This window comes from Anabrus simplex, chromosome 7 (assembly GCF_040414725.1).
Source record: "Anabrus simplex isolate iqAnaSimp1 chromosome 7, ASM4041472v1, whole genome shotgun sequence".
Lineage (NCBI taxonomy): Eukaryota > Metazoa > Arthropoda > Insecta > Orthoptera > Tettigoniidae > Anabrus > Anabrus simplex.
In genome coordinates, this window is record NC_090271.1 from 234,214,068 (window position 1) to 234,239,269 (window position 25,202).

Here is a 25,202-nt window from a genome sequence, read left to right on the forward strand (position 1 = left end):
TTCTCGCCATAAACTGTGCAGATACATAAAATGGCCCTTAGCTGCCAGGAGAGTCTCATCTTGATCCCTAGTGGAGATGTGTGCGTGGATTCTTTTCTTGAACATGTTGCCGATAAAGCTTGATCCATCATCTAGCAGGAGAAGTATTGCCCAAAAACCAGTGCTGACGTATGGTCCACAAGCTCTGTCAGTATAGTGGAAGCCATTTTTCTTCCAGTTTCGACTAAGTTGACATACTTTATTTTAGCATCTTAGGACCATCTTTCTGAATTTCCAGAACTCCTTCATCTTGATGGAGAAGGCATTTCCCATTCCTTTATTCTGCATACCCTGAACCAGTGTCTCAGATCCATGTTGCCCCTGGAGTGGTACATTTCAAGAGTCAGTCAACAATTTTTTGAGATATTCTAGGGTTTGGTGTTGGTTACACTATCAGATTTACCTGCCTCCATCACGTGCCGGTCCCTTGTGCCTGTGTACGGAACTTGTTTGAGTTGATCTATTCGTTGTCAGAGTGTGCTTCGCTGTGTGTGTTTTTTGTGTATAACGAGCTACGAGAAGAGAGGGAAGCAGGATGTAGTCGCTCTCTCATGCCAGACCAAAATAGCAGTCAAACATTTTTTTGGCGCTGATGGCTTACACGAGATACTGGATAATTTGTGATGTTCACAATGGACTTAATTGTGTACATTTTTTGTATCTTCGCAGTTTATGGCGAGAAATCTTGCATTTGCCACCCAATACTATGTAACGTGGGAACCTTGGTCTACCCTCAATTATTGAAGTAATTTGTATCTGGCTGAGACCTCATCTGAACTGCAAGTACTCAACAAAATTGCATTTAGGGAATTCTACATTCTAAGAAAGAAATGTGGAACTGTGAACGAGTGAAACTGTGTGTATTTACACCTGAAAATATATTTTGTCCCTGCCCGTGTGATTTCAAGGTGTAAACAATGTTGTTACGAGTTGGAATTAGGCCTAAAATTTAAACACTGTTTCGGCAACTACTTTGAAAGCAACCTTTCTGCAATTGCAGATTCTGGAATATTTTGAATGTATGTGTAATGTAAGTAATTCTACAGAAATGTCAGATGGTAATACAAGATTATAAAAGTATTCTGTAGCAAACTTAATTTAAATTTTCCCTTGTAGTGAGCGAGTAGCGTGTATAGGTTGTAAATGCGTCCGTTAACAGTTCGTTGAATGTAATCTTTTATTTTCTGGTGGAGTCTTGGGCTCGTTTAGTGTAAAGTATACTTTATTTGTAAATATTAATAGCATTAGGAAGGTTTGCTGTACACTTATTTATATATAGGGTTGATATTATATAGTAAATGAGCTATACCGAATATTTGAATCGGTTGTGAAGATAACTGTGATGACTTAATTGCCACTGTTGTTAGATTACATCACCTTATCTAACCCTTTTCTGTTTTGCAACCGGTTAACACATCCCTTATCTCATATCTGTTAGTTTGCTATTGTTATTATGCGGCATTATGTAATTGTATTTGGAGTTCTGGTTTGAACAGATGCTACCATTGTATACTGAATTAGACGTGGAATGTTTTGATTCTGTTTGTTCTGTTTTATGACTGGCAGATGTGGAATTGGCTTGTAATGTTACATTAAAGTAAATTTGGATTTCATTTTTTTTTTCCAGTTCTATGGATTTAGTAGAAGTTGGTAATCACTTCCAAAGGATTGGATGTCGTGCAAATTCTTCACAGCAATTTTAATATCACGGACTATGTACCCAATTTTAAATTGTAAAATTATTCTTATGGTGTTTAAATAATTGTTACATAATTTTATAAGTGGAATCCCAGGTACAGAATTCCAATTTCAAGACTGTACTTAAGGCCTCTACTCTCCATTTTAAGTTACCTATTATTCATGGATTTCCTGAATTGTAAGGTTTTATTCTCCGTTCAATTTGGAACACCTAAGTTTATCTGCTTTCAATGAGTTAAATTTTCATTTTATTGTGCTTCTGGCTCAATTCTGATTTGTAGCCTCAGTATTTCAAATCTTTATTTACAAATTTTTGAAGATTGTAAATATGTTCAGAGCAAAATTGGATTTTATTTACTGCTCCAAAGATAATTTTTTCTCCCAGTAGTGTACCCAAAATATAATTTTACGCTGGTTATTTTCGATTTCTATTATAATTAATTTTTTGAAACTCATTTAATTCATTCTTTTTCAAATTCATTTCTCACAATTTATTTATGTAGTTTGACAGTCCCTAGTTCTCAGGAGAATGTGTTCCTTGTCCACCTCTCTTTCTTTGCGGTTTCTTGCCCAATACACTCTTCCATGAATTAATGTTTTGGAAAAATCATGATGGTAAGTTTTCAGTGTTTTTTGCTTATTTTGAGCCACCCCGTGGTGTAGGGGTAGCGTGCCTGCCTCTCACCCGGAGGCGTGCGGGTTCGAATCCCGGCCAGGTCAGGGATTTTTACCTGGACCTGAGGGCTGCTTCGAGGTCCACTCAGCCTACGTGATTAGAATTGAGGAGCTATCTGACGGTGAGACAGCGGCCTCGGTCTAGAAAGCCAAGAATAACGGCCGAGAGGATTCGTCGTGCTGACCACACAACACCTCGTAATCTGCAGGCCTTCGGGCTGAGCAGCGGTCGCTTAGTAGGCCAAGGCCCTTCAACGGCTGTAGTGCCATGGGGTTTGGTTTTGGTGCTTATTTTGATGTCATGTTGTTTGATTTGCTATTTGTTCTGGAAATTCTTGTTTTGGTTTCTCTACTAACTACTCCTGCATCTTACCTAACCAGCGTCCTGGGAAAGCGTAGCCCCGACGCTAATACATGATTATGTGTATTGGGAGGTGGCATGCGTGTTTTGAAACAATCTGATGATGTTCTTTCAAGAATGAAATTGTTATTACCGGTAATTAAACGTTTTCTTCTTCAGGTAGTTTCTTTCCACATGCATTAATTTTGGCAGACTGGACAGAGTTCTAGGAATGACAGTTGTATAGGGGCTCTGCAAAGATATCAGCAGAAGTATCACTATATTCTAATGGACATCACAAAAATGGACAAGAAATTGGTTCATGTTTCATAACAAGAACGGAATAACTATGATTAATCAACTAGAAGCAATTTAACTAGTAACAACATCTAACATGTGAGTGGCAAAATATATCTGAAAAATGCACAAATTAATTTTGCTTCTGAAGTCCTGGACAGGAATTAAACTCTTGATCTTTGGATCTGTCTATATCTACGTTATGACTACCTATGCCTCAGCTGTCTACGCCACTTGGCACAGGTATGAAGCGGCCTGTTATGCATCATACCATTGAACTTGGACTGATGAACCTAATTACAAGCAACATGTTTCTCTTCTTCTTCTCTTTCATCATCCATTCCCTTTTCCAGATTCTCTCTAGCTAGGGTAGTGTACCAAAGCCCTCCACCTTACTCGATCTTTCCACCACTCCTCTTCTAGTACTTTATTGCTATCAATTCCTCTATTTGCAATACAGTCCACAACAGAGCTCCTCCATCTCATTCTAGGCCGTCCCTAGGCCTCTTTGCAGTCTCTGTATCCATGAATGTTCTCTTTGGTATTCTCTCTCCTGGCATTCTCATCATGTGTCCAAACCATTTTAGCTTTGCTATTTCAATCTCTTCTTGAAGTTTACAAACTCCTACGCTTCTCCTTATTTCCTCATTTCGCATTCTATCTCGTTTTGTCTTTTCCTGTATGCTCTTCAAAAACCACATTTCAGCTGCTTGTATCTTACTTAGGGTCCGCTTAGTCAACGTCCAGGGTGCTGAAGCATAGGTCAGTATAGGTGTATAATAGGACGAATAAGAAACCTTCTTGAACTTCATTGGCAAATCTTTGTTCCATACAATGTCTGTTACACACTGGTAGAAACTTGCAGACTGCTGTATTTTAAATCAATTTCTCCACCCAAATTTCCATCTTGTGACATCATGCTGGCCAAATATTAAAAAATTTTCACTACTTCAAGAGGTTCATTTCCTATTTTTATCACTCCCCTGAATTTTCTGTTACCTCTCGTCATGATCAAAGTCTTGCTTTTTGCAGTACTAATCTTCATTCCAAAATTTCTTATCTCCCCAAACTACAATGTCATCAGCAAAGAGCATAGACTTTACTTCCTTGCCCATCATTTTCTCCTTGATATTATGTAGAATTCTATCCATGATGATAACGAAGAGTAAGGGAGACAATACACTTCCCTGTCTCAAGCCTGTTTCAACTCTGAACCATTCAGTTTGACCCACTTTGGTTCTAACACAGATTTCACAATTTTGATACAATGCTATTACCATCTGCATTGTTTCATTTCCAATCTGTGCCTCTGTCAATGTTTTCCATACCAAATACCTTGGGACACTGTCATATGCCTTTTCAATATCTAGAAATGTTACTACCATGTCCTTTCCACATTCCCAATACCTTTCCATCATTTGATCATTTGGGTCAAATGTGGACCTGCCTCTTCTGAATCCATACTGGTGTTCTGCCAATTTTCCCTTTACTCTGTCTCTTATCTGATTATCCAAGATTTTTTCAACGATCTTAACTGCACGAGGTATCAGTGTCGCTTGTCTGTAATTTTCACATTGCTTCCTGTCTACTTTCATGAAAATTGGTATAATGACCCCTTTCGTCCACTCTTTTGGAACAGTCTTTTCTCTCCATATCACTCTGAAGAGTCTATACAACCACTGTAGACCAACTGCTCATGCTGCTGTTATAATTTATATAATGACTTCGTCAATTCCAGCTGCCTCGCCTCGTTTCATTCTTTTAATGGCCCACTCAATCTCTACCATGGACACCTCCTTTTCTTTATCTTCCATCTGCACATTTCTACGAAGGGAAATTAGGGATTGGAACAATTTACCAAAGGAAATGTTTGATAATTTTCCAACTTCTTTAAAATCATTAAGAATACACTAGGTAAACAACTGACAGGGAATCTGAGTGACAGCCCTAAATGCAGATCAGTGATGATTGATGATGTGCATTTCTTAATTTATTGGACTAATAAAAGCTAATGTGAACTTGAATTCCTTCAATTCTATAGTCCAGAATAATATAATAATCTGTTCTCGGGAACATGCAAACAACAGTCGATAGAACTTATATAATACCATGCACTCATTCCTTTTTTTGAGCAACTGTACATTACATTATTCACTGAAACCTCTAGTCCTGAGTTTAAAATATCAAAGAAAATATTAATTAACAAAAACTGCATATTTAATTCTACCAATACCATACTTATGCATGTAAATTAATCACACTGTTTACCATAAATCAAATGAGATGAATATAAAGCAGGAGGAGATTTAAATAGGCTGATAAACACTGTAGGAGACAACAATCATTGTTCAAACTAATACCTATAACTGAAGGCACCCGAGTAGACTCACTTGGAAAGTAGCATCCATACAGTTTGGTACCACCCTTGGGAATTATCTTCAACTGTAAGACTTTTGTTTTAATCAAGAAGCCTTCAAATTCCTTAAATGGTTATTTCATATAGCAATACAAAACTACACTAACAACTTTTCTTTAAAAAGAAAACCATGATAAAACATCACATGCATCTTATATAAAAATATCTGATAATACAAGACAAGGAAGACAGCCAACTTAGGACATACTATGAGGGATGACAAGTACCACTTGCAAAACCGAGCACCTACGAGACCGGAGTCAAAGAAGACAATCCTTGACGAAAAACTTACAAGACTGGTCAGCAAACTTCAAGAACTTTCTTCAACCGATACCAAATATTTGCACAAACCAAGAAAAAAATTAATGTATACAAGACCTATGGGTAATAACTAACCATAAATTAAATTCTTTGTGATAAAATTAAAAATCACGCCAAATCAAATGGGAATTGAAGTTACACAATCAATTTTTCATAGATACTGGCTTCACCACTTAAAAGTCCACTTGAGAAATTATAACAAAACAATATATTTTAAATGCTGTAGTTGTATCTAGAATCAAATGGGCAAACAGGATGGTTTAAAATTCAAAACTGGACCAAAGGCTCTGTTAACATTGCTGCCAAATGATGGATGATAATACGAGGGCAGCAAAACCTGGAAAGGCAGACACTCCAATGAATGCTGCACTATTTGCTTATCTGATTTCAGGCAAACTGAGCAATAAAACAGCAGCATGACGAAGTTGATGGGAAGACTAAACAACGAGGATTGAGAATCAATAAGGGGAAAGCTAGTGGCTTTACGTTGCACCGACACAGATAGGTCTTACGGCGACGATGGGATAGGAAAGGCCTAGGAGTTGGAAGGAAGCGGCCGTGGTCTTAATTAAGGTACAGCCCCAGCATTTGCCTGGTGTGAAAATGGGAAACCACGGAAAACCATCTTCAGGGCTGCGACAGTGGGATTCGAACCCACTATCTCCCGGATGCAAGCTCACAGCCGCGCGCCTCTAACCGCATGATCAACTCGCCCAGTAGTACATAGGAAAGCAAAATAATAGGTAAGAGGTAGGGAACAAGTGCAAGAAAATCAGAGGCAAAGATCTCAAAGTAATGGAGAACTTCCAAATTCTAGGGAAGATAATTAACAGGATAGTCAAGTGATAATGATGTGTGGCCTCTGAAGGGGCCTGGTGCAGGTCTTTCAGGGGATGCTGTATAGGAGGCCTGCACGTCCATGAGGATGGGGCCCTACCTATGATAAATTCTAATGATGAAGATGGCACACACACCTAGCCCCCAAGCCAATGGAATTAACCAATGAAGATTAAAATCCCCGACCAGGCTGGAAATCAAATCTGGGACCCCCTGGACCAAAGGCCAGCATGTTAATCATTTAGCTATGGAGCTGAACAGGATACTCAAGTGCAGATGAAGATTAATGACAAATGAAACTGAGTCATGGCCAGTGACAAAGAGCGAGAAAAATTCAACACAAGCAGCTCATTAGAAACTTCAGGGAGGTATGGTAGAGAAGACAAGGAGGGATAAAGAAATGTAGATACATGACGACGTACATGAAAGCGTTAACACTTGAGTTTTTTGGAGAAATGTACTAAAATGGTACTCAGAATACAATATAAGCTCTCCAGAATCCTATACAGGAGGACCGAAGAGCAACTATAGGAAGAATTAGCTGTGCAGAACAAATCATTACTTTAAAATTAGCCATAGCATATTACAAGAAACTAAACAAACCTCTTACAATAACCTTTGTGGACTTTAAAAAAGCATACGACTGTATCCATAGACCTTCAATGTTAAAAATCTTTAGAAATTTTGGGCTCCATCCAAAATTATTCAAACTAATAGAACTCACCTTAACTATCACTAAATCAAAGTAAAGTTCAGAGAGGAATTCTCTGAGCCATCCATCATAAAAACAGGCTTAAGACAAGGAGACTGCTTGTCACCACTACTGTTCAACTGTGCCTTGGAATACTGTATATAATGAGGGAATGGTACAAGATTAACCCAAAGAACATCCGAATTGGAAGACCCACAGACGACATAAGTTTAAATTGTGTAAGATTTGTTGATGACCTTGCTCTCTCGTCCAACAATATTCAGGAAAGCAGACAACAAGTTATATCACTACAGGAAATAGCACAGAAAATTGGTCTTGGAATATTTTTTGAAAAGACAGTAATCATGTTAACTGACCCACCACTCATAAACAAAATTGCTATAGAAAACCAAGAAATCAAAATAGTAGATAAAATTAAATATCTGGGAGAAATCATAACATATAACCTCAACGAAAAGCCAACATGGCATAACAGAATAAATAAACTGACCAGAGCATAATATGTCACCAAGCATACCTACAACAAAAAGGCCCTCTCAATAGCAACAAAATTAAAACACTACAAAACAGTCACTCTACCAGAAGTAATATATGCAAGTGAAACCATCTTCAAAACAACTAACACTGCACAAATAGGCGGAATACTCAAGATAGAGAGAAGAATCATTAGAATGTGCATCAACAAATCATACTCAAAAGATGGACACTGGAGAGTAGCTTCTAATTTAACAGTCTACAAGGAAATAGAACCAGTAATCAGCACAATCAGGAAGAAACGCATTTCCTTTTTTGGACATCTAATCAGGACACCAGAGAACACGATCATCAGGAGAATAACAGAAAAATTATGGAAGAGTAAGTGCAACAATAAGTGGATTACAGAAATCAAGGAAGACATGGATGAACTACAAATTACAGTGGAAGACGTAAGAAACAAAACCAACAAAATCAGGAAACTCGCAGACAAACAAACCAGACTGCAAACAAGAATCAACAAACAGACAATAGGTAGGGTGATTTCCAATGAAGAAAAAAAGATAAGATCCGAGAGAATGAAGAAGTACTGGGCTGACAGGAAACTGAAAAATTATTTGTATAAAGTTGGCTAGAGTGGTCCAATGAAGGCCATGAAAACGAAAATTAAAATCCACAGCCTGTTTCCACTCATTCGACCACGTCACGAATGGAATGAGATGAAGGCCATAAAATGAAAATAATAACACCATATCTACGTGAATAATACCCGCATATATTTTTAAAAAATTGAGGAATGAAATTGGGGTGCGGGTTTTATTTGAGTCAATGTTGGCTTTTTTTTTTTTTCAAAATCAGCCTTTCTGAAGTTAGGGTGCGGGGATTATTCGCGTAAATAGGTAATAATTTCATAATTTTTGAAGGTATATTCCTTACAACTTTGTTGAGGCAACAAGCTTAATGTTTATAAAAAGAAGACAAGTTAAAACCTTGCAACAATGGAAGCCGTACCTTGTGTCCTTTTGGTGCTAATTCCTATGAGGGAGCTTTACATTATTTCAATGTCCCTATTATTGAGCTCGTATCTGATGGTCTTCGTACACATTCCACAAACTTTTCACCAAGTATTTCATGAGGTTCTGTAAGTTACTTTCAAGAAGGCTTTGAAGCCCTAATATGCTGCAAAAGCTGGGGTGGAAATTGATAGACGAGTTTCCATTATGTTGCGAATGTGCTTGGAAGATCCCCAGAAGTGTACACCGAGCTGGAAGGCATTACTGAAAACATAACACCTTCTGCAGACGGCCTGTATCAGGTCATCCAAGGTCTACGTCAACCAGAGAGGACAGATTTTTTACTCTAGGGATGTTAAAGAGATCACCATGTTACAGCCATACAGGCTAGAAGGTGTGCAATGTCAGTATTAGTAAGTGGCCAGTGAAAGGCAGAACTGTCTTTAAGAAGATCTATTACTGGCTCCCCAGTTAACACGCCAGTATCGATTAGTCCGTCTTCAGTTTGTTCGAGAACAACAGAAGTGGAAATGGGAAGAATGTCCTTTAACCTCAGCTCTGCAGATGGAAGAGAAAGGGTGTGAAGGAGACCTGGGGAATGTTATGCCACCTGTATCTTCTCAACAAGAACATCCTATGGAAGAGGTTTCATCATGGTGACTTCTCATGCCTAGACATCAAAAATGGGGCACTGAATGTATATTGATGACATACATGTCATACCTTGTGCTCACTATATCGAAGAAAACTTTCTTTCAATGCACGTGCCATCCTTAAGCTGATCTGTGCATGTCAACATTCCTACAGGAGACAGAAGATATCACTTTGAACTGGCCAGCACAAAGACCGAGCATAAATCCCATCTAGCATGTATGGGACCAACTAGGGTGTTGAGTCTGGTGACATTTTCATACCTTGACCAAGCTGTGGGCAGTTCCTCTTCAAGAGGGGGATGCTATACCACAACTGCCAGTATGCCAAATAGGATGTAATTGCTTCAAATGGTAGTAGTATCCACTGTTGAGTGTCCAGAACCCTTTCCACTTCATTACTAGCCAGGGTAGTTAAAGTGGTATTGCGAATATCACCCCATAAAAGGAACAGTTTGTGGGAACTGTATTCACTCCCATTTTACATGCCCTTTTCTTGGTTAAAATGATGGTTTTTGTTTAAATAATGGTATAATACGATGTACTAAAATATGCCTCATGAATTCATGAATCTTTGCATTCCAAATACCATTTTTGTATATTAAATTTTGATTTCTCCACAAAAATCCAAATGCTGCACATTTCTTTCCTCATCTTTGTATAAAGCTAAGTGATAAATGGAGAAAAATATATAGACAGTTTGTACATATTACATGGTTTAAGGAAGAAAGAATGATTTTAAAAAAAAACAACTGTGCAACATTACAAACGAAAGGAAAGGCTCTGAAGATGACTCAAATGATGAATGACATGGTTGAGAACTTGGAACATAGTGATGGATAAGGAGAAACAGAGAAACAAAAGAACAAACCTGGAGAGGAACCACATTTGCCACAGTCTTGGTGTATCTAAATATATAGAGTTTATTAGGATTATGGATTAGCAAAAGTGTGTTTCACACATTGATTGACTGATGTCCTGTCCATCTGAGTGTGTGATGATGACAATGATAACGAAGTAGGGAGAGGCACATAGCCTAGTCCTGTCGAATACGACCAAGGAGGCAAGTGATTGCCACAGTGTCATATCCCCTCACTCCATATGAACACTGTGAAGAGGGTTCCAACTGAATCCAGGCTTATAGCACATACTCTAGTGATCAGAAATTGTATACCATGCCCTACAACAAAACACTGATGGTAACACCAATGTGACTCAAACCAGCTGACCACAGTGTGAAAAACTTGTCTCCTTAAGAACCATAGCCACCAGGCAGGCTTTTTTAACACAAAGATTTATGTGCATTTGGCTTTCTGACAAGAGCCCTGGAAGATCTCATAGAGATGATATGCAGGTAGCACAAAATTATAGCTTGTTCTGATGAGCTTTCTTGAGACCAAAACAGACAGCACATCTACCCAGGTTACAAGCCTTGAACCCCTTATCCAATGCATCAACAATTACTTCAAGGAGAAGTTGAAAAGCAATGGAGAGTTATACAGACAACATCACTATTACTGAGCTGTAGATTTGCATAAGACACCCAGTACTGAACTTCATGTACAAAGATGAGAAACAGGCCTCATAAATATTCTACTAATCCCATTACATCAGGAGAATGTGTACACCAGAAACTATGGAAGGACTCCACTCCATGTAGTGAATACTTACAGGGCTGTAGAAATTATACGGATTAGCTGCAACGTGCAGAGGTGTGGATCGAGATTCATTGCGTGCATTCACAGGAGCACCACATTCCAGGAGAAGACGGATAACATCCATGTTCGGGAATATAATCTGCAACATACAAGATCATATGCTGAAATACCAACAAATTTGAAACAAGTAACAAATCCAATATAAAGAAGTGACCAAAGAATCTAGATGAAGATGACAAACATTTTTACAGTTTCTGGAGATGCCAAGGTGAAATTCATTTATATGGCGGTAAATCTACAGTAAAAAGGTTGGTGTACTTCAAATACCACAAAGCCTGAGATCTTGCATGAGGCTAAAATTTTGCTAGTGCACATGAAAAGGAGAGAAGTCAGTTGACGCAAAAAGAGGTTTACATCTGTTCCCACCCATTTTTTCATTTCCCAAGTTACCTTTTTCTGAATTAATTTATGTAACACAGACAGGTCTTATGGGGACGATGCATTAGGAAAGGGCTAGGAGTGGGAAGGAAGCGGTCATCGCGTTAATTAAGGCACAGCCCAGCATTTGCCTGGTGTGAAAATGGGAAACCATAGAAAATCATCTTCAATGCTGCCAACAGTGGGGTTCAAACCCACTATCTTCCGAATACAAGCTCACAGCCTAATCACATGGCTAACTCGCTTGGTGGTCCCGAATTTACTTTCCCAAATTATAACTTCAGAGCAACAAGAGTAAACGACAGTCAATGGAGTGGCATCATGCTCATTCACCAACCAAACAAAAAAAATTCAAGACAGTTCTGTCCACAAGGAAACTCATGGCAACCATTTTCCGGGATCGCGGAGGTGTACTGCTCATCGATTTTTTGGGCCGTGGAGACACAATTAATGCTAATGCGTATTGTGAAACAAAGAAATTACGGCGGGCAATACAAAATCGACGGCGAGGTCTATTGTCTATAGGCGTCATTCTCCTTCATGACAATGCCAGGCCTCATGCAGCTGCAATAACGCAACAACTTTTGCAGCAATTCAAGTGGGAAACCTTTGACCATCCCCCGTATAGCCTAGACTTAGCCCCTTCGGATTTTCATCTCTTTACGGAGCTTAAAGACTTTCTGGCGGGAAAAAGATTTGACAGCAATGAAGAACTTAAACGAGCCGTGACTACGTATCTCAATACGCTGGTGGCGGAGGACTAGGATGCTGGAATACAAAAACTCGTCCCACGTTATGACAAATGCCTAAATTTGCTTGGAGATTATGTGGAGAAGTAGTGTAAAGTATGCTCTTTCCAATAAAAATGTGTATATTTGTTAATATTTACTCCTGTGTCTTTATTGGGCAAACGGGTACAACTTTCCGGATGGCCTCCATACAAAAACACTAACTTAATGATGTTCAAAATGATGATCAAATCCTAGTCATAATTTAGAACTGCATGCTTATAAGAAGTCAAACCTGGTTCACTGAGGTGAGCCCATCTACCTACCTTCTTGCAACTGTTCTGTATTTTAAATCTCATACGATCATCAAATACACATAGGAATCCCTTCAGTATTTGCATTTATGCCATCTAAAATCAACGATCTCACGAGATAAATCTTTACAAGAAGCTGGCACTCCTTCCTGCAGAATTCACAACACCAAATGGCATTATGTGTGATTCTGAACTAGCTATAATTAGAGATTGGAAGTTTCCGTTGAGTTTGACGTGCAGAGCGGGATTTTAAAATGGAATATCTGTATTTTTCATTGAACTTTTTGGTAATTTCAAAATCTAGCCCTCAAAATACATTTCACAAAAAAAAAAAAAACAAAAAAAAAAACCTGTTTCATGTAAACAATGGTAAACCATCTGACAAAACATTGTTGTAACATGATAAAAAGCGTTCACAATATGCATCTGTACATGGCATCCATATCACTTTTGTAACACTCCCTTCAACAGCTCCTCGTTGAGTGACATTTATGTGACTGTGCATATAGCATATAATAAAGAAAATAAATGAGCACTGTGGCTCGCCCGCAAATTGCCACAATATAGGAATCTTAATTACCACTCTACTATGGTTTCCCACTTCACTATGTAATAATTGGGCGCCAGCTTTACAGTTTAACAGGAACTGTAATGCAACATTTATTTTTAATAACATAGAAACTCAGATTGAAAATCACAGGGGTGGCATAAGAAATATTAACCATTAAGTATCGCTACCATAAAGGAGATTAATGCAATTTCAGTTTTAACTGAATTTATAACCCCCCCCAAAAATGAGATGAATTGGAAAAGCTCCTTTTCAGCCTGAAAAAAATTAATTTGAAGTTAATGGAATTTATCATCGCTTGCATTATCTAACGTCCCCTTTCAATCAGGGTAGATCTGCTCCATGGACATCCTTCCTTCCTTCCTTCGGGTAAACTATTTAGGTCTATTGGGCCTAACACTCCCTATTTGCCTTGTCTGTAAGCTAGACATCGGCCGTACTTCTATGAAATACGATCACAAATGATCTTGGTTGGAGAAAATCCAACATCATGAATTTTTCCGTCTTAATTTGAATATCCACACCATCTAAACTGTTTCGCTGTAAGAATACAAAGTCGATACTGCATATAGTAGACTCTAACTAAATGAAGTTCTTTGCCCACACAATTGTAGAATATATCACGAACCGTGAATAATATAGTATGACCGTGTTTCGGCAGTATCACAGTATCGCTGTACTGTGCACTGCTAGAAACATTGAAGTTCTGAGAAATACTGCCAATACATAGTGAAATAACATAAATCAGTTCCACAAGGATAATAAGTTCCATTCCAACAACATAATAACTCTGTTCTAGTTCTGGTTTTGTTTTTGTTCCTCGATGATAGCTGTGTCCGATATTTTATAGGCCCATTCCCCCTCCGCCGGGTCTCTGTTTCCTACTCGATCTCCTTTCTTTGCTGCTTCCAAGCCAATCTCTTTTTCCCATCCTTTCTTTTCATAAGTGCGGTAGGCGTGTCCACAAGGTGTACATCTCCACGTTAGAAGCCTCACGCAGGGTGTCCGTCGAATTCAAACAAACTCGCGGTAAACCCACTGACTCATACTAATTTCCTAGGCTTCCAAGAATAACACTTCCTTATACAAAGTATGGGGTGAAATGACAATTGTAGGTTTCTAGTATAGACCAAAATACACAACATAATGAAAACTTCTTCCAACATTATATACATAATAAAATATGCTGTAATAATATAAATAATAAATTATTTGAACATTATATAGATTTACAATTGCCTGTAATAAAATTTACAGATGTCTATTAAATATTCCCGATGACACATCTTCTGATATCGTATTATATCATGCAATTTGGGCTATATAAATAATTTATATATGGGTGGAAGATTACACTTTTAGCATGGATTGTTTATGGTCATGCTCTGCAACATATATTTCACTGCGCATGTGAAAAACAATTCACAAATCTCCCTCCAATGCTTTTATTACTGATTCCTGAACACAAATTTTTTCACTTTTTTTTTTTTTTTTTTTTGCACGAAATGAATGCCATAACATTTTCAGATGTGAAGTGTTTTAGGATGGAATCTTCTTTCCCACGACACTTGACAACTACAAAACTTGCAAATTACAGTACTCTTATCTCAGGCGTTTTGTAGTCCAACATGTTCCCACACGATCAAACTCCTTCATTGGCCCCTGATGGTACGAAATGAGACAAAATGTAATGACAAATTAAAAGTCCAAAATCCTCCACTGACCAGAATTTAAAACGTGAAGACGAAGAATGAATGGATGGATATGAATTTAAAACAATCAGTGGATCTGACCCGCAATTTCTCGCATTCACAGAAACTGACATGAAACAATAGTATTACTGACCAATGGGTTGCATGTATAGCATAATACTGAATCGATGATGCTTTCAGTCTAAAGGAGTCCAAAATCCTAGTCATCGGCCCCTCATAATGGTACTTATTGCTAAGAAAGCAGAACCATGGTGTTTGTCATGGTGCAGTACTAATCAAAATTAACGTAGACTCTCGGTATTCCACATTATGGTACTACTCACACGGAATGAAATTCGCACATATAATACAGACCTATGGTGTTTTGCACATTGCAGTGCCATTTACAGGCAACACAAACCTATGGTGTTCATCACATAAGTGTACTAACTACAGGGACTTGTACTGTCCCGTGGTGTTCCTCATATAGTGGGTACTAATCACAGGCAAGCCAGAAACATGGTGTCGCTCACCCAGGGTGTCGCTCATATATTGTAGTGGTACTAATCACAGGTACTGTAAAAGCCGACAGTGCACTCTTTAAGTTGGGGGGCCGACTGCACGGTGCTCCTGCGTGCTACTAATCACAAACCTATTTGGTACCTAACATAGTGGTACTACGCGCAAGTAAAAGCGACCCATGGTGTTCCCTGCGAGGTGGTACTATCACAAGTAGTTTCATGGTTCTAGTAAAATCATCCTTTGGTCGCCCCTTTTAGTTACCTCTTACGACTGGCAGGTGATACCATTGGTGTATTCCTCGTCTGCGTCCCCCACCCACAGTGGTTGTGTGTTGGGTCCACGAGAGGTATTTTATTTCCCTCAAGTCCGCTGGCAAGCCGGTTATGACCCCGCCACCTGGGACGCGCCACGCGCATCACCTCTCCCCCTGCTACGACAGCATAGTAGGTTCGTGGACCGCATTCAGAAAGAGGAGGTTCATCTTTTATGGACACCTAAAGAGAATGGACCCAGACAGATGGGGGTATAAAAAACTTGCTTTCCTGGAAAAATGGAAAACTCGTACCCATTGGCTAAAAGAAGTGCATGAAGACCTAAACAAAGAAGGCATAAATACCAAAGAAATTTAAGACAGAACCATCTTCCAGAAAGAAAGATTTGAGGGAATATCTCAGAAGAAGAGAAGCCTGAGATTGAAGAACATTTGGCTACAATATAAAGAAAAAAGTGTACGCTTCCAAACGAAAATTGGTGGGTAGCATGTGCAACCATAGCTCATAGCTGTCTGTGTAATAGTACCATTGACCTGCAATCCACAAATGGTTGATTGTTGAGCAAGAACTCAACACTATCAAATAAATTCATTAGTTTCAAAATTAAAAACTTTGTGCATGTTTTTTTCCTAACTGCTTCAAAAAAATACTTATATTTTGCAAAACATAGTAAATTGGTTAGATTATACAAAAGATCAAATAATTGAAAACAAAGTTGAGGTTGTACATCAATAGTTATTACCCATATAAAACCAAGTTTTCTCAAAACTCGCAACTGCAGAGTATTTCAATCTCTACCCATAGCAATAGTGCAAGAGAAGTCATACCATCTCCACACATTTTGTGTTTTTTGTCCATCTGGTGCAGTCGGTATATAAAAAAAAATACAGACTGAGGGGCTTCAGGCCAACTATAGTAATCACAACAATGGTAGAGTTAACAAATAAAAAAAGAAATGTTGCTATCTCAGACATTTGAACCCATTGGAGATGTGCTGCGATGTTTAGAAGAATTCTGTGATGAAGTTTCAGAAGAGGTACTTCATACGTTTGATTACTTTGACGTCGTGTACATCAGTGGCACACAAGCTTGTGGTAGAAGGTGAGCTGCACCTTCTCAATATATAATATTGTGGAAAGAGTAAAATTCCATATTAAATAATTAACACTGAATACAATCTGTCAGAAGGCTTCCATAATCGTCTGCAAGTGGTGTTCGGGAAACACCATCCAGCTTTTATGCTGCTTTGACTGAGCTGCAGTGGCGGTGGGCTCTCAGGAGCACATGAGCACATGAACATCCAGTTCTAATGCATATTCACGCATTCATGGATAATTCAAAATTGTTTCCTTTGTTTCTGCCTCATTTTATCAATTGATCGAAAGTTTGTTTCGAGTGACAATGCAGGGAGCACACTGGAGATTTAGCTACAAGCCTGAAGACTATATCAATCAATGAATATTCAAGATAAACTTAAATATTATAACTAAGCGGTCCGCCTATTCAATACAATATATAATTTATTATATCTAGTAGATGTTTCGTCCCCTAAGGGACGTCATCAGCTAATAATAAATTAACATTAATATATCAGACATAAATATTATTAAAATTGGCAAGACACATTAAAATTTCTGACATTTAAAATAAGATCTTCGAAATTTTGTTAAAATTGTAAGTCATAAGACAGATAAAACAGTTAAATTGTCCATATTTCTCTTGTTGATATTCTTGGAAAATACCAGTTTTGCTTATAAAATCTTAAAATATAATTCGTTGTAAATAGCACATTTGATTTGTATCTCTTGGTGAAAGATTTGTTGAAACTTAATAAGCATTCCTTAGATGGTATAATAAATTTAAATGCTTCAGAATTTAAAGTCAGCTCGGGGCCGTGATGGTAAAGTTCTGTGTGGTAATGGATATAATTTTATTCCTTATTATGCACACTTACCTTGGTAGAAGTGAATCCTTCTCCGCACATCGGGGCCACAGTTTAAAGCTCTCAAATGCCATGGAAAATACTATTTCCAAAATGTATCCAACAAAGTGCATTTACAATATTCAAATAATGCCCTTGGATAACTCACCGGCAAGCATAACCTCACGCAATGAAATCGAAAGAAAGAAAACATGATTCAAATATGAGGAGAAATCTATACTGGCTCCCCTGTGGAAGTGCTTTATTCATTGGATTACTGTACAGTGCATTTTTGATGCCTTGTGCTTGCACGGAAAGTACCTGCTGCCCTTAAAACATCGTGGCTTATCGAACTTTCCTATGACGAGGGATAAAGTCTCTCGCTTCCGTCCACAGTACAACAGTAGAGTGGCTATACTTGTATAATTTCCCGCCATTGCATTTCTATAATGCATGCAATCACCTTGATTCTTAGTTCAAACTTTTCAAATGCCATGGAAAACACTATTTCAGAAATTTATCCAACAAGATGCATTTACATTAATTAAATAATGCACTTGTATAAAACAATGGCAAACATAACCTCATGCAACGAAAGGAAGAAAAACAAGATTTAAAGACGAGGAAAAATTATGCTGGCTCCCCTGTGCAAATGCTTTATCTTTTGGATTACTGTACTGTCTGCATTTTTAGATGCCTTGTATCGGCATGGAAAGCGCCCGACGCCCTTAAAACATCGTGGCTTTTCAAACTTTCCTATGACGGGGGAAGGAAGTCTCTTGCTTCCGTGTGCAATGCATAGCAACACAGTACATGTCCTGGCTGGCAATTCTCGTCTTTAAAACCGTAAGTCCGTCTCGCCTCAGCATTTAAAAACATAAAACAAACAAACACGCAGTTCCAACGGGATTGACAATATTGTTTGGTGCATACGAATTGATTATAGGTTATAAGCCACGCTTTTTCGCTGTCGACATCGCCAGTGTTCGCAGATTCTACCTCCTCACACACTGCCTGCTAGGCCTATCTGATATTGTGGCGTTCCTTAAAACGCCGAATACAAAGTAATTACGATTCACATAGCAGGTATGAAGCACACTGCAGACATGCCGAAGTACGTGAAAGTGCGCAAAGTTACCCCTGCACGTTCCAGAAGACGCATTCTTTCATGACGCGGAGATTTTTTGAATTTAAATTACTCTGTAAAATACTAATTTTTTTTTTTTCAAAATGTAAAGGCAGTTTCGAATTAAAAGTCTGAATTTTGGTAACGTGACCAACATTGTTCTTGTAATTACGAATTATCCGTATTTTAAATTAAAAGATTTAAATAACATGTAAAATCGTACCACATGTTTCCGGGAATGAGAGCTGCTTCGAATTAGGTGAGATTTTGAATTAACATATTTCGAATTATCGAGGTTCTACTGTATATCCTTGTAGAGTTTCTTTGCGAATGCTTGTCCCCGACGCTGTCGATGCGAGAGGCTGGTGTGACCGCTGCAACTCGAGGGAAGCATTAATGTTCAAAATCCTGCAATACAATATCGATCACTGTTACGATATAGTGCTTTTATCAATATACTAAGCTAATTTAAGCTGTACGTCGCCAGAAATACGGCTAATAATGTTCAGCTCTCAAAACTTGCCCAGCATGTGAAGTCTTATCGGGCCCTTGGAGTGGCCAATAAATTACACGCCGGGTAACTACGATTTATGCTGCTGATATCACTACCTGGGAGTGGTCGAATGGAAATATCCTTTTATGCGGAGAGCAAGTTACGCATAAAAGCTGGATGGTGTTTCCCGAACACCACTTGCAGACGATTATGGAAGCCTTCTGACAGATTGTATTCAGTGTTAATTATTTAATATGGAATTTTACTCTTTCCACAATATTATATATTGAGAAGGTGCAGCTCACCTTCTACCACATGCTTAAAAGTCATGTGTTCGTCATTTACTGTTATCTTCATTTTTTAAAATTTTGACACAAAGCCTACCAATGAAGACAGCTAGTAAGACTCATAATACAATCATAAATTTGTTAAAAGAATAGTATAGAGTACACACATGTACAATTTATAGTTCTTTATAACCAGAAATGATGACTGTTGTTTAAAGGGGCCTAACAGCTAGGTCATCAGCCACTAATGATACGATGAAACGAAGGGATAATTAAAACTTCAAAATGTATCCACTCACTAGAATCTAAAACGAATCATGATGAAAAAGTGACCATGAAGCCAAAACAATCAGTGGATCCAATTCACAATACCTTATTCTCTGGTATTATGCTTGTGGTCCAAGGGGGTCCAAAATTCAGGTCACCAAGCCCTCATAATAGTAGTAATCATGTTTCCGTAATCAAGTAATGATGTTTCTGCTATAGTAACACAGGTAATGTGGACCCAGTGTATGTCACACATACTGGCAATATTCACAGGCAACACAGACCCATGGTGTTTCACACATAAGGGAACTACTCACAAGCAACGCAGACACATGAGTTTCCTCACATAAGGATACTGCTCACTAGCAACGTAGACCCATGGTGTTGCTCACAAGAGGTACTATTCATAGGTGCCAGCTAGATCCGTGGTGTTCCTCATATAGTGGTACTAATCACAGGCCATGTGTACTCATGGTGTCGCTCACATAATGGTACTAAACATAGGCAATGTAGACCCACGGTGTATCACACATTATGGCACCACCTACAGTCAACACAGACCCATGGTGTTCTTGATATTATGTCACTACTCCCACAGAGATCCTCCCCTGATGATACTAATCACAGACCCAGCTGGAGGCAGTAGCAGTATGAGTTCCTCAGGTAGAAGTGGTTTTTTCTCTAAGAGGGAGTACAACTAGGCACATGTAGTAGTACTAATCGCAAGTAAAGCCGACCAATGGTGTTTCTCGCATAATGGTACGAATCACAGATGTCTAATGGTTCCAAGTCTATCATCCCTTGGTCGCCCCTTTTAGTTGCCTCTTACGACAGGCAGGGGATACCGTGAGTGTATTCTTCCTCTGCATCCCCCACCCACAGGGGTATAACCGGAAATCATGTGTTCATTCAACAAAACTGGAGGCTATTGCATATTGGACCCCCCCCCCCCTTCACATTTTGTGGTTACAGAAGTGAATAAAAAGGATATCAAACATGTGACGACAGTATTTATGGCTTATCCCCTTTCTCATGAACAGTAGCAATTTGTAATAAATCCACTCTGGACATACTAGTATAGTGGCATGAAATAGTGATGGAACTTCTGATTCATTTTACTGAATCGATTCATTTGATTCCGTTCACGTTACAGAATCGATACAGTGATCCGATTCACGGCACATTAGAGTCACCGCTCCTACTGCATCTGTGTAGTACGTAATGGTAAGAGAGCAGCAACAGCATTCATTGTTCGCTGCTGCCATCTGGTCTTCATACTATGAACTCCTTTCTTAGAAAAAAATGCTAGTCTCTCTAATACATCAAAGGTTTCCGGCGATGCAGGATGGGAAAGGTCCTGGATTAGGAAGGTAGCAGCCATGGCCTTAATTAAGGTACAGTCCCAGGATTTCCTGGTGTAAAAATGTGGAAACTACGAAAAACCATCTTAACGGCTGCCGACGGTGGAATTCGAACCCACCATCCCCCGAATGCAAGCGCATAGCTTCGCGATACTAATCGCACGTCCAACTCGCTAAGTCATTTTTGAAAATATGTACTGTATTTTTCTATCAGCAGAGGATTTTTTAAAAATGTCATATTCATAGGGGATGCTAGAGTCGAGTTTAATTAATTGTCAAATGTCAGCTAAGTTATAATACTAAGATTCATTAAACTAATAAATAGTATAACCTAATAGCCTACCTACTTACTAGCTACTTTAGAATTATATTTTGACTACCTTTTTAACACTGAAAATAAATCCGTCTATTATTTAAACATCACTGTAAGAAGAGGACAGTGAATGCAAGTGGGTATTATTTTCAAATGAGCTGAGCTCGGGAGTCCATTTAGCGTACAATTCTTTCAGTGTACCATGGCTCTGTATGTATTGCTTCAGAGGAAGCCCGGTTCTCCGCCAGTGTCCACTGTCCAGTGTGCCGATAAGGAGCCGTATGTATCTTGGGTCTCACTGAGCCGTACTCGTTCACGATTCTTCGGTGTGCCATGACTCACTGTATGTCTCGCTGCAGCGGAAGCTCAGCTCTCCGCCACCCGCCAGTGTCCAGTGAGCCGATAAGGAGCTGTGTGTATCTTGTGTCTCACTGAGCTGCACTCGTTCATGATTCTTTCGATGTGCCATGATTCACTGTCTGCTGCAGCGGAAGCTCGGCTACCTGTCAACGTCCAGTGAGTGCGCCACTCAGCACTGTCTGCTGGCAGTAAGCTGAATTGTGTGCGGTGAGCTCGCCGTTCTTGTGAATCGATTCACTCGGACACTTGAATGAATCGATACACTGCTTCGAATCATGCATTCAGTAGCCAACACTAACATGAAATAAGAACATGAGATCCCGTAACCTGGAGAAATTGCTGTACGCCACCACTGTCTGCCATGGCCCTGAACATTAAGACAGTCTCAACACAGCAATCTCTTTCCCCTTGTATATCTACCTTTCCCCACTTCATCCCTTTCACCTCACCTCTCTGCAATTTTCAACTGTATCATTAACATGCCTCATTCTCACCTGATTATCATCCTGGAAGTAGGAGCTCTTAATAGTATTTAGACGGGAGACGCACAGATGCAACAAAGTGTCACCAGTAACAGCAGACCGTGGATTACTACGGATTAAGGCTGTTACCAATTCCCTGACTCGCTGCTTCTGAGCATCTGTTTTTGCTCTCTCCACCATTAAGTAGATGAGGTGTGTGATGCATTTCAGAATACGATCAAAACTTTCTTGTTGTCTCTTCTGCACAGGACGAATCTGTAATGTTAAAATTAAAATACCAAAACATGGAATTAATAAAAGGTTATATTTCACTGTAACATAAAAAAGAAGGGATGGGAAGAAGAAAAGCAAATATTGTAATTTTAAGATAAAGACATCAGAAAATACTACAATGGAGTCAATTTAAAAGACGAAATGTACTTAAAACACACACCAATCTCAGAGAGAGGTAAGTTCTGCACTTTAACAGAAAAAGACAACGCTGCAAAATTGTCCTGTAGATCATTTATTCTCAATCACCATACCTAAATCCTTAGACAAGATACAGTAGAGTCTCTCTATAAAAATTAATCAAATACACTATAATAAGTAACAATAAAAAATATCAATAAAACAATAAAACTAAATTTAACTATCTGCAACTGGTATAATACAGTTAGCTATTCACTAAGCAGTAATGCTGATTCTAAAACCAAGCGTATCTGTGTTCAGAACAATGCAAGTGATCAATTACAAAAATTTACTCATGGACAATATTTGATGACGTTCATTTTTACTTTTTGCATTGTTTCAGACTTAGTCGTTACATTCCAAGATAGATCTTTGTCTTTTTCTTTTTTTCCCAATAATCTGACATCTGTATCTTCTGCAAATCCAGTAAGCCTCTAAGAATGAGCAGATTTACCTCAAGCTTATATAATTTTTTTCTACGATTAGGACTTTTGCTTCTTGCGCACTTACCCACACTGAGTAATTTTCAGGCTAATAATGACGACAAGGCAAATCAAATTCAACAATAACTTACAAGCTGTTTCATGGTTCTCGTGTCATGGATGAAGGGAACAGAAATCCATATTTCCAAAATTTGATAAATGTTAACACAGCTTGAATGCTGCTTGGTTTCATATGTATTTGAAAGTATTTTTGTAATGACCTATAATGAACATATTTTTGAAATAAGAGATTAGGAATGTCCATGGACAGACATTTGTTACACAGCCTGTAGCTGCAAAACTGTCCTGAAGGTCATTTATTCTCAACCCCTACCCCACAACTGGGGGGAACTTCAGGCAGAATTGCCTTTTTTCCAATTTGCTTCTTTACGTCACACCAACACAGATAGGTCTCATGGCAATGATGGGATAGGAAAGGGTTAGGAGCGGGAAGGAAGCTACTGTGGCCTTAATGAAGGTACAGCTCCAGCATTTGCCTGCTGTGGAAAATGGGAAAGCATAGAAAACCATCTTCAGGGCTACCGACAGTAGGGTTCGAACCCACCATCTCCCACATGCAAGTTTACAGCTAGGCGACCCTAACCGCACGGTCAACTTGCTCGGATCAGGCAAGTTGAGCCTGTCTATAAACACTAGTCAAATACACCAGACGTCATCACGTACTTGCTCTGCTCTGGACAGCTGTCAGTCACGTGACAAGAGAGCAGCGGACAGGCGGGTTGCATACCGTGACAGTACTGTACTTGCCGCTCGGAAATGTTACCATCTGAACAACAGCAATGAATACATACCGGTACATAAATACATCATCTCTGAGGAATTGTCAAACATTGTTATATAGAGTTGAGTAGGATAATATGAAATGTACATACACCCTCAAATGTGTTATTTTTAAGTTTTTCTAGTAACGCTATGAATACTTGTTGGAATGACATAAGGAAAAATGGTGCTGCAGATTAAATTTTTTAATGTGAGTCAATATTGTATTACATATTAAACATTTTGTGTGTTATTTTCTTGAAATATCAAATACACTTCTTCCCAAGAAGGTTTAAAACTTGTTGGCGTTGATGGCCTACGCTGTGCTGAATTCTCTTCCATAGTGAATGCAACATTTACCGACTACGGTTGAACGTCGTATGGTGTGAGGATAAAGGGGGGAACACACTACTGTCACCTCACGTGAGTTCACGCATATCGTGTCGCAATCTAACCTGTCCAGAAAGTTGTGCTATACCTTTGCGCCACTGACCTTCAGTGCGTACTACGTCATGCACTTCCCCTACTTCACCCCCTACTTGCTCGCTAAGCTGCTCTCGTTCCTTGAGAGCGGGGATCAAACTGGCTCCAAAGGCATTTTGCTCTCAATCGACGATGCCTGAAATACACTATAATAAGTAAATAAATAAGGAAGGGCATACATTGCATGCCACGTCATTAACACACAAGGTGGAGGTTACATCTAATAGAAGACCTAAGTGATGTGACCTGTTAATGAGAATAGAATGCCAAAATTCGACAGATAATGAACTTGAATGCTTGTGCTCATATATTATTTCCCAGAGTATTTTACCCACCTAATTCAAATGAGAGCAAGTTTTTTTTGTTTTTGTTTTACATCCCACAGACAGGTCTTACGGTGACATTGGGAGAGGAGAGGGTTAGGATTGGAAAGGAAACAATCTTGGGCTTGGAATTTGCCTGGCATGAAATTGAGAAACCACAAAAAAAAAAAAAAAAAAAAAAAAAAAAAAAAAAAAAAAAAAAAAAAAAAAAAAAAAAAAAAAACCCACCATCTTCAGAGCTAAACGTGTACAAATGCAAATGTAAAAGATCCACCAATTCAGTTCATGTTATATGCAACACATAATTTGGATTACAACTTGTAGGCTATATCAACACATCAAAGAACAATTTTAAGACTTTAGTGATCAGCTTGCCAGAATGTGTGATTTTACGACTTGATAGATGCATTG

General features: G+C 38.7%; 2 protein-coding genes across 2 annotated transcripts in view; one reads left to right on the forward strand and one right to left on the reverse strand.

Moving 5' to 3' along the window:
- The window catches only part of LOC136877511 (luciferin sulfotransferase), a 243,989-nt gene that overhangs the window by 95,629 nt on the left and 123,158 nt on the right, over positions 1–25,202 (forward strand). The gene's annotated exons all lie outside the window — the stretch shown is intronic.
- The window catches only part of m-cup (mann-cup), a 51,632-nt gene that overhangs the window by 14,555 nt on the left and 11,875 nt on the right, over positions 1–25,202 (reverse strand). Inside the window, exons 3-4 of the mRNA XM_067151618.2 lie at positions 22,286–22,528; positions 11,144–11,269 (exon numbers count right to left, since the gene is read on the reverse strand). Of these exons, the coding sequence (XP_067007719.2) occupies positions 11,144–11,269; positions 22,286–22,528 (369 nt within the window). The remainder of the gene's footprint in view (positions 1–11,143; positions 11,270–22,285; positions 22,529–25,202) is intronic.